Source organism: Neolamprologus brichardi, chromosome 19 (assembly GCF_056152115.1).
Source record: "Neolamprologus brichardi isolate AB-2024 chromosome 19, ASM5615211v1, whole genome shotgun sequence".
NCBI lineage: Eukaryota > Metazoa > Chordata > Actinopteri > Cichliformes > Cichlidae > Neolamprologus > Neolamprologus brichardi.
This window is the reverse complement of record NC_142122.1, coordinates 9,542,033-9,561,487: the sequence shown is the minus strand read 5'-3', so window position 1 is coordinate 9,561,487 and position 19,455 is coordinate 9,542,033. Positions and strand designations below refer to the sequence as shown.

Below are 19,455 nucleotides of genomic sequence, written 5' to 3'. Positions count from 1 at the left end.
GAGAGCATTCCGGATGAGCCTTCAGTAAACATTTATGAAGGGCCAGATGCATCTCTCAGATCCTGTGTCAGGACTTTTTTTCTTATATTTATCCTTATTATTTTTCAGATACTGTTCATCGCTGGAAGAAATGCACAATACTGTATGTTTAATAAAGCAATTCAAGTTATGAATAAACATGGGCTGCCTTTTGTTTTGAAGAAAGATGATTTCAAAGCATTCATTGAAGGTTTATTAGAAATTAGATTTAATTTCTGTTCACTGAAAATTATGGGCCTGCTGTTTGGGATATTGCTGGGTATTTAAAAAATTTGCAATAAGAGTAATGGGAATTAAAATCTGCAGCTGTTATCTTTAAGTAAAACTCTTCAATGCTCATCATTGAAGAGGTACCTGGTGGATTAAGACCACCAGGTACCGGAACAGCTTCTTCCCCACAGCTGTCAGACTCCTGAACTCTGCCTCCTGACATCTGACCCACGTTAAACACATGGGGACATACACACACCCACAACCACCTACACACACACACAGTGGACAACTGTACCCTCATACACACAATAATAACATGGACTGAGCCACCACTCTCAACCACTTGCACTTTATATAGCGTCTGTAGAAATTATCCACATATCTCACTTATCTTAACTGCACGACTGTATAATTCTGTATAAATAATCATTCTGTATAATACGATAATGTTTAATTCTACAACTGTTTATAACTTGCATAGTTCACATTTCTGTATAGCTGTATATCTCATATTTCATATTTATATCCTGTTCATAGCCTGTACATAGCTTGTACTCACTACAGCCTGTACATACTTATAGTTATAGCATATTCATACCTTCATACCGTGTACATTATAACATACCATAATAGACCCATTTCTGTAATATACTTACATATCTATATTATTGCTAATATATGTTTGTAATATATCTATATCGTGGCTAAAGCACTTCTGAATGGATGCAAACTGCATTTCGTTGCCTTGTACCTGTGACATGTGCAATGACAATAAAGTTGAATTCTATTCTATTCTATTCTATTCTATAATTAATAATTGTTTTATAATTAGAATTATATTCTCCCATAACTTGACCTTGTGGGGGGGTTATGGTTTCTTGGTACTGTTGTCTTTTCTCTCCCATGTTGGTGCACATGAGGTCACTAAAAACATCAGAATGATCACAGACACAGGAACATTCTGGGATGTGATCCATGAAAAGTAAAAAGAAATCTGTGAAGATTTCCCGGTGAGAGCTGCCTGGCCTGTGTGTCCTGGCAGAAGAAGAGTGTTGGCAATGAAGAACAAAAAAAAGAAAGAAAGAATACAAAATAAAGATTTACTCAAACAGGAAGCTGCACTGTAGCCCCCAACTGAGGAGATTACACAGAGAACAATGCCATAATGCCAGAGGAGGCAGCGAGCGTGCATCCAAAAATAGCTAATGGACTTGTTACAAACATTTGGTTGAAGTCAACACTGTATTTGGTTTAATCCAGGGATGCATTTGCAGGGATAAACTCACCATTTGTTGTATATTTTCACGAATCTGAGAAGATAATGGGCAGAAACATTGACAGCACAGGAAGCTCTGGCAGAAATTAAACAACTCTTTGACAGTGTTGCAAAAGAGATGTTCAAAAACTCCGTTTTCCATTTTCCAGGTGATGCACTGAAAATGCAACCGTGTATGTGATTGTGTGGTTGTTCACACTCAAGTTTGACATATTTATCTGGAACTATGACAAACTGATTATGTTTAACAAAAACGTCCTAATTAATGCCATTTCTATTCCCAAACTTTCTTAGGAAATATGCTAATATAATCACACTAAGTGGCCTCATGTCGCCCTCTGGGCCTCTGAGAAAAAAGTATTCTTTTAAATGGGATTATTCCAATTCATTTCCCTATCAACAGCTTCACTGAAGACTAGCTGCTCACGTTGCCATGGATGTCTCAAAAATGACTGAGGTATTTGGCCAGAGAAATAAAGAGGCTCTGGATACTCGAGGAAAAAAAAACCCACTTTGGAGTGCATTTGAGAGCTGCTGCTTTATCTTATCTCACAAGGTGTCAGTTTCCATGTTTTCGCTCAGCTTCAGCAGTGATCTTTGCTCCCTATGCGGATGAAAGGAGCTTTTCAAACAGCAAGTTTGCAAGTTTATGTTGTGCAGCAGCTACAGATACCTAAATACAGAAAATTAGCAATGATATAAATGTCAAATATTCTCTGGTTCTAATGTTATATCATACTCCCAAACTGTGTTATATCACTGCAATTTAGCTTTTGTTTCTTTCCTTAACCACTGGTTGGACAAATGTTTTTTGCAGATGTCACATGTTACCCCTGGTGATAAGCATTTTTGACTGTTTTTGTACAAAATAAAATAATGTATTAACCAAAGCTGTAAATCTGAATAAATGCTTATCACTAGTTGCAGCTGCACGAGTTGGTTTTCTAGCCTGTTTAGATCCAGTTCTGTTGAACTTATAATTGTGGCAGTATAAAATACACTGCAGCATATGAAGAAGTTAAATGCAGCTACCTGTGCATGAATGCCTCAGTAATAATCCCATCATCGTTTTACTTAAATACCTTGTGCTGATGATGACCCGTGTGGATGTTTTCATTCTGTATTAAGTAAATACTTTGAAAGCACATTTAGAGACAAGACTAATCGGCTTATGTGAACATTTTCTGAGACAATACAAAATATTTTCTTTGGTTTGATTCTCAAATTAAAGCATATGAAGGATGGATGTTGAGTTCAGATTGTGTTTAGTAATCATTTTATTCTATTGATTTCCTTTTAAGGCTCTAAACAATTATCCTGTGCATTCACTGATGTCCACACGCATTAGTGTCTGCTGTGTACATCGCTCTACAGCTCATTAACGGACCTTCACGCCGACAGTTCATTTGTCCAATGGTTGTTTGGAATCCATTGGTTGTCCAATAGCAATCCAGCCTGAGCTGACGCTGCGTGCTTATTGGTGAGTAGTGTTAGTATGCCTCCTTTTCGTTGATGCCTTTCATTTGGTCAAGGTTGCACTTGCAGTTATAACAGCAGAACGCGACTGGAGCTTCGTTTACGCGCAAACAGAGAGCAGCCCGATCAGCCGAGGCTCTGCCGAAACTTCTCCCGTTTCTATTTGCACACCCCGGAGGAATCTCTCACCTCTCAGGAGCAACCATGGATGAAATGGAGGAAGAGTTAAAATGCCCTGTTTGCGGCTCATTTTACCGGGAGCCCATCATACTGCCGTGCTCCCATAACATTTGCTTAGCCTGTGCTCGGAATATTCTTGTGCAGACCCCCGACGCCGAGTCTCCACAGAGCAGCCGAGCCTCCGGGTCCGGGGTCTCCGATTATGATTATCTGGATTTGGATAAAATGAGTTTGTATAGTGAGGCGGACAGTGGCTACGGTTCCTACGGGGGCTTCGTGAGCGCTCCGACCACCCCTTGCCAAAAATCACCGAACGGGGTTCGGGTTTTCCCCCCGACTGTCCCTCAGCCGCAGCAGCAGCACCTTCTACCGCACCCCGGCTCCTTAACTCCGATCCCTCGTAACTCCTGCATCACCTGTCCGCAGTGTCACCGCAGCCTCATCCTAGACGACAGGGGACTCCGCGGGTTCCCCAAGAACAGGGTGCTGGAGGGGGTGGTGGACAGGTATCAGCAGAGCAAAGCGGCCGCTCTCAAATGTCAGCTCTGCGAGAAGAGTCCAAAGGAGGCCACCGTGATGTGCGAGCAGTGCGACGTCTTCTACTGCGACCCGTGCCGCCTGCGCTGCCATCCTCCCCGCGGTCCACTCGCCAAGCATCGCCTGGTGCCGCCGGCGCAGGGGCGGATAAGTCGCCGCGCCAGTCCCCGCAAAATTTCCACTTGCACAGAGCACGAACTGGAGAATCTTAGCATGTACTGTGTACAGTGCAAGATGCCTGTATGTTATCAGTGTTTGGAGGAAGGGAAACACGGCACGCATGAGGTCAAAGCTTTAGGCGCAATGTGGAAACTGCACAAGGTACGTGCGTAAAAATGATCGGGGTTGTCTTCTTCCCTTACAAGTGCGTCTGTTTCTGTCTTTATTTGTGTTTTTGGCCGCTCTGTGCAATGATTCAACATCCTCTGAGCTGAGCAACAAGTCTGTGTTCGAAATAATTTGCGCTGTCGTGTCAGCTCTGCTTAGCATCCGGTAGAGAGGTACAGAGCTGTGGGGTGTTCGTTCTGCCGCTTTGGATTTAAATGAGTGTTTAACAATAGTAAGAGGATGCATTTTATTGCCTGATACACGGTCCAGCTTCATGTGACGCTGCCTTTATCCAAACACTGCCAAACAAACCTGAAAGGCAGTGGTTCATTTTTAATTTTACCTCATAAGTGGACAACTAGAAGCTGCTGTTTTCTATTTGCACGACCATGTAAATGATGACCATCTGTCTCCATCTGATGACCGAGATGCCAACATCAAATTCCTTCAGTGCTTTGACAGCTCACAGGCACCCTGGAGATCATTAGGCATGGCAAACGCTGAAGCTATGCTTTATTGAGAATGGGGAGTGAAGCACAGATGCAGGCCTGTGGTGTGAATTGAGAAGCTATTTTTGAAGCTGAGTTGTTGTGGGCAGGAGAGGCAGAGCTGAGATTATCTACGCCTCTGCACCAGCAACCCTCACCTCCACACTCCAGCCTTCAATGAAGAAGGGAAGAATGTAGAGCTAGATATAACTCACACATGTACCCACGCACACACAGGGAGCATGATGTGTAGTCGTGGTGTCTCCTGGTTTCCATGATAAAACCCCAAAAAACAATGAATGTATTGAGTGCTGGTGCACAAGCAACACAAGCACATCATTATCTCTCCATCCTCGTCATTTATTCTCAGCAGTCTGGTTTTATAGGTCTCCAGAACAACAATTTAAAAGCACCCCACTCCAATCATCCCTTGTAGGGAGATAGTGTGTCACTTCAGATGCGATAGACAACTGTAAAATTGCTGGGAATATCAGATGGGGTCGAACATTTCGCTCATATCAAATTTCCATCACATGAAAAGTTGCCAATCTGTTCTGCGTAATCATGCTTGGATGTAAAATGGGAAAAAGAGTATTTTTAGAAACTAATCAGTGGTACCAGGAATTTTAGTGCCAATATTCAGCAGGTGGCACTTTTTTTTTTTTTTTGACTGTATCACCTGGTTATTTCTGATCTATCATCTGATCATCTGAAGCTGCCCACGGAGCTGTGACAGATGGCTCAGAGCTCAGAGTTGGCAGAGTTGAGCATGGCCATCTTTGGGAGCTTCAGGGTATTCCTCACAATGTTCACTGGAGAAAAAGCTTTTTCACATCTTGATAAATAGTTACTGCAAAATGACAAGAATACAAACAAATATTCTATGTAACGATTAGAAATCTCAACCTATTTTAGCTTATTTACTGATTTCCCAGTAGTCAGTAGAGACTGACCAAACCTAGATTCCTGGCGCTAATGCCAAAATACAGACACAGGTTTATCAAATAATATTGATTAAGTTACATTGCAAAGGGGAAATGATGGATTTGTGCCTTTTTAGGGGTCATTTCTCTTCTTCACTTGCACAAATATTAGAGATGGATCATCTCATAAAGCTTCACATTTAACACACAGTCCTAGCTCTGTGTATTTCCTCCACCCGAGCATCTTTAAAACGGCATGATAGAATCTGGCCCCCTATGGAATCAAATTTAACCCTCTCCTTACTGGGCAAGTAGCAGGCTTCACATTTTTCAGCATTTTCCCAAAAAGCCTACCTCTGGAAAGACGGGTTAATAAAAATGAACCAAAACAGCACAGTTGCAAACTTCAAGAAAACTATTTGAGCTTCAAGGTTTTTGCCATAGCCATAGAAAAACCAACCAGTATTCAAAAAGCATGTCCTGCTTACCCATATACTTACACAGCCTTAGAAATGCCCATAAACATCTTGCATTCCCCTTCATGCTTAAACTGATCAAAGCTTTTGGTTGTTTGATCTGTGCGCTTTTGTGTCTGAGCCGGCGCATTTTTCATCTTTGCTGTCTAATGCTGATGCACAAAGTACCACACTAAGGATCTTGATATCAAATCCACACCTGCAGCATTTACACTTCAGAGCTGGAAATGTGGTGATATCATTTAATAGGATCTGTTCTGTTTTTCAGTTGCATTTTTTCTTGTCTTTTTGAGCAGAAAAACAGTGATTTCTCCATCATTCTGCAGCATTTCTCTCCTTGCTGTAAACGACTTTAACCACCTGCTGCCATAACAGCCAAATCCCTCTTCCTGAAGTACAAAGCAGCAAAGGTCTCTAAGATACTGGACCCCACGAGGAATCCACCCCACATGCTTTACACTTCTCCCCTCTGCTGCGTTCTAAAAATGAATGCTGTTTCAGATCATTACTTGCACTCTACATGCTCTCCTCCTGCATTAGTTCAAACGCATTCTTGGCTTCTCTTCTAGTCTCATAGGCAATAAAACACCCTGATTTATCGCCAAGCTCTCCTTTTGGTCACTCTAAACCAAAATGGTCATCAAGAAAGAGCAGAAATGAAAGAGTGACTCGTCCGGCATACGTCTGCCTCTTCAAATTTGTACTGGAAGGTTTTATGTGGTGGCAGGACTTTAGTGTTGATCTCCACAAATCACATTAAAAAGAGTAAAGGGGTATCATCAGTGTGTTAAATTGCTACACAGTGAGTGGTCCTCAAGTCTTTACGGATGTCATAACAGGTCACTGAATGCAATCCAAGTCACGGTCTGCCACTCATTATGTTTAGTGGCAATTAAAGGTGATTAATCAAACTGAATGTAATGCGTGTGTGTGTGTGTGTGTGTGTGTGTGTGTGTGTGTGTGTGTGGAAAATAGGTAACAGATTGCCGCAGATTCTCTTTCCTGCTACAGGAAGGGAGATAAATCCAGAGGTTTGACTCTGAGGGTTTGCACATGTGCTATCTTTTATCTTTACTCCTATTAAAAAAAAAAAGGTCTAACAGAAAGTGACACTAAGTTAACCCAAACTGATGCTCTACAAGCTCTCATTCAAGGTGGCCCCAAAAGCAAGCTAATGAGGACAGACAGAACAGGTCACGTGGCCGGGAAACATTTTAAAATCTTGTTTCAGCCTTGAAGCTGATGCAATTTCTTGTAATTTCTTGGTAGAAGAAGAAGCAACCTGGACCTTCTGTTAAACTCAGTAGGAGAGAAGGAAAAGCCTTAAAAATTCACATACAAGAAGCAGGTTATTTGTCCTTCCCGTTTTAACCGCTGTCTTCTGTCGGGACAGCCACATAAAGAGAAGCAGAAAAAACTGTCCAATACTGTATTTAATTAGTAATGAGAAGAATGTGTCATGCTTACAGTTAATTATTGCACAAATGTTTCAACTCAAAGGAGTTCTGCATGATGGCTTCATTCAAAATACGCTTACTGGACACTTTATTAGTTACAGCCTGCCATTTCTGGAATGGACTTTCTTTCACCTTCAGAACTGCCTTTGCAAAGTGCTGGAAAAATTCCCCAGAGATTCTGGTTTATATCAACATGATAGCATCACATTGTTGCTGCAGATCTGCTGGTTGTTCATCTCCTGTCCCACCAAATCCCAAAGCTGCTCTGCTGGACTGAGATTTGGTGACTATCGAGTCCAGTTGAATACAGTGAACTTAGACCTCTCTGCATTGAATCATTGGCTCTCTCTGTCTCTCTTCCACTGCATGTCTTTTGTCCTATCTTCCTTCTCTCACCCCAACCACTCGTGGCAGATGGCCGCCCCTCCCTAAGCCTGGTTCTGCTGGAGGTTTCTTCCTGTTAAAAGGGAGTTTTTCCTTCCCACTGTTGCCAAAGTGCTTGCTCATAGGGGGTCATAAGATTGTTGGGTTTTCCTCTGTGTATTATTGTAGGATCTACCTTACAATATAAAGTGCCTTGAGGCAACTATATAAATAAAATTGAATTGAACTCATTGTCATGTTGAAGAAGCCAGTTTGAGATTATTTGAGCTTTATGGCGTGTTATCCAGTTTGAACCACCATCAGCAGCCTAAAATGTTGATTAAAAGCAGGATGGCTCAATTTTTATGTTGTTTAAACCACTCTACCATCCACATGTTGCAGCAGAAATCAAGACTCATAACACCAGGCGAGGTTTTTCCAATATTGTTATCCAGCTTTGGTGAGACGTGCGAATTGTTGCCTAATTCTCCTGTTCTTGGCTGACAGAAGTGGTCTTCTGCTGCTGTAGCCATCTGTTTCAAAGTTGGATGCACTGTGAATTCAAATAACAAGCGGTTATTTGAATTGTTGTTTCCTTCCTACCAGCTCAAGGCAGCCAGCATTCTCCTCTGACCTCTGGCATCAACAAGGCATTTTTGCCTCTCACTGGTCCATTCGGCCCATACTCTGTAAACCCTGGAGATGATTATGTGGGAAAATCCCAGTAGATCAGCAGTTTCTGAAATAGACCAGCCCAACCACGCCACGTTCAAGATCCTTTAAAACACCTTTCTTTCCCATTCTGGTGCTTGGTTTGAACTTCAACAGGTCATCTTGACCATGTCTGCATACCTAAATGCATTGAGTTGCATTTTGCTGCTTTGAGCTGCCGTGTGATTGGTTGATTAGAAATTTATGTTAATAAGCAGTTGAACAGGTGTACCTAATAAAGTGTCTAGTTAGTGTAAGTGCATAAGAACACTGTTCAGTAATGGTCTAACGCCGTGCAGTGATACAGCTCACACTACCCTTAAATATGTCTTTTTTATAAGTGACTCTCTGTCGATAAAAGACACGGTTGTAATTGTTTAAGAAAGCACTAATAAATGCAGAGGGCAAAGTCAGGCCTGAGGTTTTTCAAGAATGAATTTTCACAGTGGGCGTAAGCTTCAGTGTCTCAAAGCCGTTTAGGTTGATGCTGCTCCATTAAAGGCGCTGATATTTACCCCTCAAGCTGCCATGTAAAGAGATTATCTGTGTAAATGTTAATGAAAGAGGGAGATAAGAAAGCAGCAAAATGAGAGCGATGAATGACCCCAAACACCCCAAAGAGAAGAAGTGAACCAGAGTATGAGCAGGAAGGAGAGGCAGAGCCGCGCTGAAGGTCTCATCAGTGAGGTAAATGAGTCGGGTTTGCACAGAAAACACTGACATATTTTTATATAACTTCTCCGGGTGAGAACACAGACTGTCTGAATATTTTAGCTTGCTCCAGGCATGGAACTTAGAAAGATAAATGCCTAGAAAATCCACAGTGCCATTTCTCCTTTGTGACCCAACTGGGAAAGGAACAAAAAAAGAGTTATTCTTTTCAGCTCAAGCAGTCAAATGTTTTAAACGGCATAATTTATTTTGCTCTGCTACATCTGGCTGCTCTGAAACAGTCAGCCCACATTATTAAGGACACCAAAAAAGTGAGCTCAAACTGAGATGTGGGCAGCACAAGTTAAATCGTGCACTGACCTTGTTTTTGTCAGCATAACTCACAGATTTATCATCAGCATCATCAACATCATTGTCCTGACCATAAAGTGGCAAACCCTGAAGTGGCACTGATGTAATTATCATCAATCTGTTCTCAGAGTCTTGTCTAATTAGCTTCAAGTATGGCTATAGCTGAACGATTAATTTAATAGGAAGAGTTACACGGTCCAGTTACGAAACAGTGTTCAGGCTTTTCAGTGACATCTGTAGGTTGTTTTTGCTTAAAGGAATGAAATAGACATGATGAACGGACCAGGGCCTTCTACCTGGCACAAAATGTTGCTATGGCTGTGGCTCAGGTGGTAGAGCAGTTTGTCTACAAATACTCGGGCGAAATACTCAACCAAATACCCAAATCAGACCCGAGCATCCATCAGAGTCTGAGTGAGTGTTTCTCAAAGTGAATGTGTGCACGACTGGGTGAAAAGTACTCAACTTGAGTATAAAGGTGCAAGTACTAGTTTATCTACCTAATAGAGACTGTCATAGGCATCTTTGGCCTATGCCAAGACGACGATTCAAAATGCATTTAAAACAAACAATGCCAATATTTAGGCATACCCAAGTGGTTGAAGGATTCTGCATTCACGACCTCAGAATCTCATCTCTGCTTTTTGTGGATGATGTGTTCCGGTTGGCTTGATCAGGTGGTGGCCTCCAGCTCGCACTGGCGCAGTTCGCAACTGAATGTGAAGTGGCATGTATGAGAATTAGCAGCTCCGAGGCCATGGTCCTCAGCTGGATCAGGGTGGAGTGTCCACTCCATGTCAGAGACGAGTTGCTGTCCCAAGTATCTCGGGATCATGTTCACAAGAAATGGAAGACAGTAACAGGACATCGACAGATGAGTTGGAACCATGGCTGCAGTGATGTGGACGCTGTACCGGTCTGTCATGTTGAAGAGAGAGCTGATTGTGAAACCGAAGCTCTCGATTTATTGGTCGATCCACATCCCTACCCTTACCTGGTACGAGCTGTGTGTAGTGACCGAGAGAGCGAGATCTCGGATACAAGCTGTGGAAATGAGCAGGGTGGCTGGGCTCTCCTGGGTTTATGCATCTGATTAAGATACCTCGTGGGCGCCTCCTGGGTGAGGTGTTCCAGGCATGTCGTACAGCAGGGGTGGGGGAACTTCAAGCCTCAAGGGACAGAGCCCTGCAGGTTTTAGACATGTCCTTGATCCAAAACAGCTGATTTAAATGGCTAAATTACCTCCTCAACATGTTGCAGTTCTCCAGAGGCCTGGTAATGAACTGATCATTTGATTCAGGGTGGTATCTAAAACTTGCAGGACACCAGCCCCTGAGGCCTGAAGTTCCCCACCCCTGTCTAACAAGGAGGAGGCCCAGGGGTAGACCCAGGACAAGCCGGAGAGATTACTTCTCTCGGCTGCCCAGGAACGCCTTGGTGTTCCCCCAGATAAGCTGGAGAAGGTGGCTAGAGAGAGGAATGTCTGGGCTTCTCTGCTTAGGCCACTGCCCATAATTCTGCTGCTGCTGGTTAGTTACTGATATATTCCTACTTGTTTAAAACTACTTAGTGGTCCCTCCACTTCCCCTGTGTAGCCAAGCTCACCAGCAATTTGATCATAAAGATTATACCATCCAAGTACCTAGAATGTACACTTGCCACACGTGCACTTGTCAGTAAAGAAATAAATGATTTCCAATCATCAGGTACTTTCTGCCCGATTTTATCCATTTGACATTTTCAGTTAGACCAGCAGGTAAGCCTCTTGATCATCTGCAGCAGACGCTGGCCTCACTGATAAGAATAGATCACTTCTGCCCCATTTCCTGCGGTGCTGTCCCAAGGGTCCTTCACACAATGACTCAGTTTGTCACATGGAGAAACTGTGGCAACTTTCAAATCCCCTCCTATAATTATTTTAGTTTTATCTGTCTTTTTGTGTGTGCATGTGTGTGGATAGTTAACGGCTCCTTGTGCATTATTGATGACTTAAGCGATGAATAATGCACCAGCCACTTAGGTTCTCCCTGCAGAAGACAGTGTCGTACGGGATCTTGTTAAACACAGAGGAGAAACACAATCTGTGCCGACTATTAACTCTTCCAACATGCTGTGTAAAATTGCATTAAGTTTCACGTTCTTTCATCTGGAAGCTGTGGGGAAAAATGTGTTATTTAATTTTGTTTGCTTGTTTTGTGTCTTTGTCATCCAGAAGTTGACCTTCTGTCAGCTTATGTCTGTTTACAGTATGTAGCCAAAATGACTGTGTATTACACGCGGGATTAAGTGTGCATAAAGAGAGTACTTAAAGAAAGTACTTAAGACTGAGAGCAGAGCATTTCACAGAGAGGCATCGCCACAATTTTTGAAAGTAGGTTATGGGAACTCAAAATGCTATCTTTGCAGTGACAGGGATGGAAAGTTTTGTGCCTATGTGTGTTTTTAATTAGCACGGAGTGTTTTTACTTTTCTACTTCTCTAACTTTAAGAGCTTTGCAGTGACATTGTACCTTCCTCCTACTGTCCTTGCACTTCCCACTTCCTAGTGGGTGCTTTAATCCAAAATGGCTCTGATGCCTTTCTGACATTCGCGCTTTCCTGTGACAGATTGGCTAGTTCACTCAGCCACGGAGAGAAAATGAAACATGCAGAATGGCCCCGGAGCTGGTGGTGAATTATTCATCCTATGCACGTGTTCCCACTTGGCTTAATTACTAAGATGATTAGTACTTCCAAATAGCAGGTATATCCTAAGCCCCCCCACCCCACTAACTCAACAACCCCTCGAAGCTCATCCCAAAACATTGCACCATCCTCTTCTCCACTCTAACGTTGCATGATGCTTTTATTTCCACTATCCCTGAACAAGATGTATTTTATCCCCAGGGCAAGCTTGAAGTTGCATTGCATTAATGTAAGTAGGGGATTCAGCTGAAACTTTTAGAAAGCCCTATTCTCTCTGAGGGTATCAGCCAGAACTAATATCACAGTAGCATGAATCATGCCATGACAGTGAAATATATTCTCTTATAAAAGCAATGAAAATGCAAATGCAGGAAGATGAGATGTAAATGTCATGCATTTTAAGTTATCGCTAAATGTTCTCATCAATCATCTTAGAAACGATGAAAATCTCATCAAGCTGCATGCAAACCAAAAACACAAGAATAAAAACTGTAAAAAATGGATGAAGTAAAATATCTCCTTGGGATATCATCAGCAAGTCTTGCTATTCCACACATTACAAGTATCGGGCCACCTACACATTAATCCATAGACATTAATATTGAGTTGGCCCTTCATTTGCAAATATAAGTTTCAAAAATTCTGGGAAATATTTCTACACAAATCTATAGAAACATTTTGTCTGTTCATCAAGAAGAGCATTTGTGATTTCAGATATTGGTGCTGAATGAGAGTGCCTGGCTCGCAGTCTCTGCTCTAATTCATCCCAAAGGTGTTGGATGGGGTTGGGGTTGGGGCTCTGTGCCAGTCAGTCAATTTCCTCCACACCAAACTCATCCGACCATACCTTTATGGACTTTGATTTGTGCACTAGGGCACAGTCATCCTGGAAAAGAAAAAGGAAAAGGCCTTGCCAAAAATGTTCCCACAAAGTTGGAAGCCTAGATTTGCCCAAAATATCCAAAATTTCCCTTTACTGAAATTAAGAAGCCCAGGCCAACTTTAGAAAAACAACCTGTACAATGCAGTCAGGCAGCATTCTGGTTTTTACCAAACCTACACTAATTCATCAGGTTTCCCCTGATCCCAAGTACAGTAGCAGTGTGCTGTACACCACTCTATCTAATAGTAAGGCTTGCATGCAGCTGCTCAGCCATCATAACCCATGCTATCATGATATCCCGGCACACAGGTTTTGTGCTGATGTTAATGCCAGCAGAGTGTTGGCAACTTTAGGTGGTCTCCTGCTTCATGAATGAATTGGTGCAGTCCCTAAATGCTTCCACTTTGCAATTTTACCTGTTACAGCTGATTGTGGAACATTTAGGAGGGATGAAATTTCACGGCATCATTTTATCACACTTGAATTTAGTGAGAATAGTTATTCTTCCACAAATTCTTGTAAAGGTAGCCTGCCTGGCTGATTTCTTGATTTTATGAGACTGAAAACGCCTGAATTCAAAGATTAAGAGGTGTGGCTCAACAGAGACCTGAGTGTTTTTCAGTTAACCTCGGTATTTGTAGCTGATTGACTTAGTACCTACAAACCAAACGAAAACACACAAGATATCAATTGAAAGACCAGTATATCTTCTATTTATTACATCAGGACTTAGTAGGGTAGCTCAAATACGTCAAAAGATATAGACCAGAAACAAATGTCCATTACAGAGGTCATACATGAATAAGCTGGTTCTCAGGAGGATATAAAGAAATATATTTCAGATATACTGGAAACAAATATCAGCATGTCGTTTAAAGCTCTGATCCATAAATTTATAAACTGCTTTGTAGCTTCCATGTTGTTTCCATCTTCTCATTCTCATTTATATGCAAAATTGGGAAAATGGCTTCCCAGCTTGTGTAGTTGAATTGTATGAAGAGCACTTGGATGAAAAAATAATCAAAGCAAATTATATATTTGCCTTAGAGATGTGGCCTCAGTCTTTTTTTCCCTGTCATGAATAGTTTAGCTGTTACTTAAAAAAAAGTCATTAAATGTAAAAAATCTGCGACAGAACTTGAGGTGTGAACAACAAGTTTTCTTCCTACTTGACCTCAGCTTTCTTGATTTGTTGCAAAAGTCTGTCTTCCCATATGCCGACCTGCCGGTCTTGGCACCGTGGACACCGCAGAGCAGGAAGTCGCCGTGAGCTGTGCAAAAATAAACCAGCCTCCACTTTCGTGGCACTATTTGACCTGGTTTTGAGGACTGAGCTCTGCAGGCTCTCAAACAGACACTGCAGAAAAACGCCCCCGGACAATCGAGTGCTTTTCATTTCATCTGCTCTGTCACCAAACGCAAGCTGACTGTTAACTAGGCGAGGCTCGAGCTCTCACAGTATCCATCACTGTATCAGAGAGCAAAATGAGAGAACTGAGAGTGAAAACCAGCTCCCAGTTTAGGACAGATGAAAGGGCAGGTGTGAAGGACCGGCTGATCAGTGATGAAGTCACCAGAGTGTGATTGGCAGGATCTTAAAATGATGGTGGCGGCTTAGCGATCCAGGCAGAGTGCAGCTGATTGATTTCAGAAACCCAAAAGGGTTGGCCTAAAAAGTGAGTTTTTCTTTTCTGTTGTGGATTTGAATTCAAATCAGAAGATGTCTTCCTTATCTAAGGGGATGTTTTGACATTTGGTAAATTCTTCTATTTCTGTCATTGCCAAGAGTTTGATTGGTAACGCTGTCATATCTGAGCAGTAGCTATAAAGCTGGAGCCAGGAAAGCTTTGCATAAAGATGACTGAAAACATGGAAATCTGCCCACCAGCACATCTAAAGCTCATTAAATCCTGTTTGTTTATTCTGTACACAAAACAAAGTTTTTAAAAAAAAAACTTCTGAAGGAAAGACACTTAGCTCAACCTAGAAACAACCTGGAACATAAAACTGAAAATAACTGGTAAATTTACTACAGTTGTGAAGAAACACGCTGTTGTGTGAAGAGCTATTCGTTATACTGGATAACGGTTGCTAGGGAAAAAAGTGTGTTCCCCGACTTGCTGGCGAGTGATTCATGGTTGCTGGCTGTTGCTATGTGAAGTCACATGCACAAAGTAACAGAAAGGGCGCTTCACCAAAAAGCTTCTTGTGATCTCGTTAGTCACTGGCTAGCCCAGTGGTAACAAAACTTGAAATAATGAAACATAAATCAGAAATAGAGATTGTTTGCTTCCAAAGTAAAAGTTGTGCCTCAGTGATGCACTCAACGTTTTTCTAGAGGTTCATTTTGAAGGCAAATGGCCCATATAATTTAGCCAACCAGTGTTTGTAGAAAACTCCATTCAAAACATCATCACAGGAAATGCTAGCAATTGAAACAATCACAAGGAGGTTTTTTTGCACATTTTTTGCCTAGCAACAGGTGGTTTCCAGGTAGCCCCTGACCAGGCTGTAGCTTAGCAATCATTTTCCCTGCAACTGCAATCACCCACAGCTCATAGCTGTTCAGGGAATACTCATTTTTCTATCACTGACTGGTCTCTCTGAGGCTAAACTGTAATCTTGATTGTAACATGTCTAACATGACGAACAAGTTGTTGACAAGTCGGTATGTTTCATTCAAATTAAGAGCAATATTCTAGTGACTAAAGCAATCACAAGGTTGAGGAATACGCACTTCTCACTAGTGACCAGTGGTTGCCAGAGGACCACTGACCATTTTCTAGGCCTATGCGAATGGGGCCCTCACCAATCGATTTCCCAACAATTGCCAACCAACGACTCGTCCACAGGTTAGAAAATACACATTCCTCCTTCTTGACCAGTGCCTGCCAGATGGTTTCAGGCCTTTTTTGTTTGACCTTACATTGTCACACGTCCAAAATAGCAGTTAAGTTGTGGCTAGTGATCACATGACCAGAAGTGTGTGAGTGGATTCAATGGAAGCCAAAGAGCTCGGGTTATTTTATAACAATCAGTAGAATAGAATAGAATAGAATAGAATAGAATAGCCCTGTCATTGTAAATGTACAAGAAAATTATGAAATTCATTAAATTTTACAATAGCAAGAATTCAAATATCTTAAATTCTAGCTATAGTCCATTTTTTATCGTATATTTATTATCTTTTACTTAAATTTGTAGCATAGTAGCTTGCATGAGTTTTTCTTGGTTTATGTAGTTTATGTTTTTTTAGTAATTTGTGTGAATTTGCTGCTACTACGATACAATTTTCCTTTGGGGGTTAATAAAGTAAATTATCTCTCTTCTTCTATGCTTAAATGTTGGTAATCAGTCAAGAGAGCCAAATTGCTGGATTCATTGTTTCATAATATTCAAAATGTGCTGCAGTTGTGCTATTGCACTGTAAAAGGATTACCTTTTAGTTGATAAGACAGGATTAGCAATTTAAAGACTTCAGTTTTTCCTTTTGAGACTTTCCGATTTTACAAGTATTTGCCATTTTTTTAGACTAATGTTTGATAAGTACATACTTATAAGAGGTCAAACAAGTCTTCAGAATTCATAGAAATATGTTGTTACTTTATTCTTATATGAAAGAAAACTTACACTTCGAGTCTTCTCTTTCATTTCTTTTCTTTGCTGTGTTGAAGTATGCAGCCCTAAATAACACAGAGGACATTTTTTGAAATCCCACACAACTGAAGAAAGTTTACATTTGGATCTTTGCTCAGCTGTTACCAGGTCTTACAGTCCCCCAGTGCAGTAGACTCATGTTAACGGCAGCTGTCATGGTTTCCCAAACATCAAGGTCAAAGGTCAGCTGTCGGCCCCCGCAGACTGATTCCCACTCGTCCGGCCAACGTCAGATTCCACGAGCTGGGCTGACAAAGAGGAGCAGACTGCGTGTGATGAGTTGTTTTCACAGCGTTTTCTACTGTATCAGCTTGTTGCTAGTTTTATTGCTGTCTTCCTGCGTTGAAGTGGAGTTTTTCTTTTCTAGATAAGGCCCAGTGCCCTCGTTTACTCCCAGAAGACAATACACCCACCAGCTTGACGGTTGTTCACTCAAGCGAATGAGTTTCCCACAGGGTCAAGCCAAGTCCTCTCTCCCTGTCACCTCCATATTCACACAGCCTTTGCTTCACATACATGAAAAACTAATCTCAAAAGCGTTTCTGTGTCAGCGCACACGGACAACAATGGCATTTCCCATCATATGTGCGTCACACACCAGAGTCCCAGCTATAACATTAACAGTTCAAAAGTTAAATGCTTATAGATGTACACATCATCTCAGTTTTAAGCTGAAAATGACATTTTGTGTGAGAAAATTAGGCTGTCAGTGCATTTTGTCTCAGGGGTGAAAGCTCTGACACTTTAAAATGTCAGATTCTCAGCCGCTATCAAAAGCAGCTTTGTTTGTAAGTCGGCCCATGTTGAGTGCCTTTGAGTTAATCATTTAAAAAAAAAGAAAGAAACCCACTCGTTTCAGTGTGAACCCGAGATATTTCACATTTTTCTTTTTATCTTCATTTCATTTGTTAGCATACAACCATTCCACAGGACTTCCATTAACATGATGTCCACAGGTGATTGTGATCCTGATTTGCTGCAGTCTTTGAGGAGCAAAGATGGGCAGATTTGCTCCAGTTTCTCAAGAAATGCAAGAGAAAATTGTAGAAATATTTAAAAATGGTGTTCCTCAAAGAAGAAAGAAATCGGTTGGAATTTCAGTGCATAAAGAGGAAAGGTGGAAGCCTACGCTGAACACTCGTGACCCCAGTCGCTCAGACATCACTGTCATCCGTCAACAGCTGATATAACAATAAAAGCAAAGGATTTCTGTGGGAAACCTTTATGAAGCACTGCAATCACAATTACATTCACAAATGCAAATTTAAATTTTACTGCATGTTGATCTGTGACGATGAAAACATGTTCTGGTAACAACAATCGGTATCCAAGATCTTTTTTTAGACGACATGGAAACCGTGTGCTCTGAACCAAAGACAAAGACGCCATCCAGACTGTTGTCACCAACAAGTAAAACAACATCTATGCACTTTTCAACAAAACAAAATAAAACCACATTATAAAGGCCCGCCTACAGTCCTGACCCATCCCCAGTAGGAAATATGTGGAGAATTTTAAAACGCAACAAAAATGTAACAAAGATGTGTTTGCAGGAGGAAAGGTTAAAAATAACACCTGAAACTTTTTGTTGCTTGATATCCTCAGTGCTTAAATGTCTCATAAGTGTTTATTGCTTTACTATTCAAATGTTTTTCGGGAATTTGTTGCAAGCCTGAACTGCAGGAATGAAATAAAGTCGATCATATTCTCTGCAATCAAAAGCCAAAGTAAATATGTAAGTGTTTTTTTAGTCGGCATCGTGCATGTCATCCCAACTTTTTCTAATCTGGGGTTGTAGCACATGATGAACCGTCAGGGCTGGAATTTGCATCCAAAATAACTCTTGCTGGGCTGCCTCCATGTGTCTTTCCTGTCAGTGTTAAAGGTCTCACGGAATAGTTTTGGGGCCTTAGTTGTTGTGTAAAACAGGATGTCAGGGTTGGAAATATTTAGGTGGGGTTTGAGTTAAAAAGTTAAGACAACAAAATCCACCGTTAGCCCCTATTCAGCAAGGATGAAGGACTACAAAAAGGATGGTTGCGTGACAGAGCAGCTGATAGTCCACGAGGCATATCAATTACATGGTTATCTTCAGTTTCCATTAATCTAATTTAATGCAAAAATTGTGTGGGGAAAGGCCCAGCTGAATCTTCAAAAGGCTGACCAAGGTGACAAAATCACCTTTTTCCAAAAACCCAAAGATATGCAATTTGTTTTCAAATGAAATGAAGAAAGCTGCAAATAAACAAAATTGTTACTGAATCTTCTGACCCAGTAAGTGATTAATGGAATAAAAGCTAGAGGTTAATGTTCTGTATCACTATGAACTGGCCCAAAATTAGGTTTATATTTCATTAGATCTTTGCAGTCTTTGTGTATGACCCTGGAGTTTTTAAATACTATTATGGCTCTGATTATAATTTAGATTCATTTCCTTCTTTAGATTCTGAGGATTCAGCACTTCATCTGTTATTTGAATGTACTGCAAGTCCATGTAATTATACTTTATTGTCTCTTTCCACAGGGTCAACTGTCCCAGGCCCTCAACGGCCTGTCAGATCGAGCCACTGAGGCCAAAGAGTTCCTGGTTCAACTAAAAAATATGGTCCAGCATATCCAGGTATACGCAGATACATGCACACACGTGTTTTTTTTGTTTGTTTTGTTTTGTCTTTTGTACACACCCATAATCTGCATGAATATTTTCTTCTACCAAGCTGTAATCCCCCTCTGTGATCCCA

At 41.4% G+C, this 19,455-nt stretch overlaps 1 protein-coding gene across 2 annotated transcripts in view; it reads left to right on the top strand.

Moving 5' to 3' along the window:
• The first annotated feature begins 3,056 nt into the window (after positions 1 to 3,056).
• trim9 (tripartite motif containing 9) overlaps positions 3,057 to 19,455 on the top strand; it is a 42,981-nt gene continuing 26,582 nt past the window's right edge. For both annotated transcript variants that reach the window (XM_006798656.2, XM_006798655.2), the window contains exons 1-2: positions 3,057 to 4,042; positions 19,239 to 19,334. In XM_006798656.2, coding sequence (XP_006798719.1) covers positions 3,209 to 4,042; positions 19,239 to 19,334 — 930 coding nt within the window. In that variant the 5' untranslated portion in view covers positions 3,057 to 3,208. The remainder of the gene's footprint in view (positions 4,043 to 19,238; positions 19,335 to 19,455) is intronic.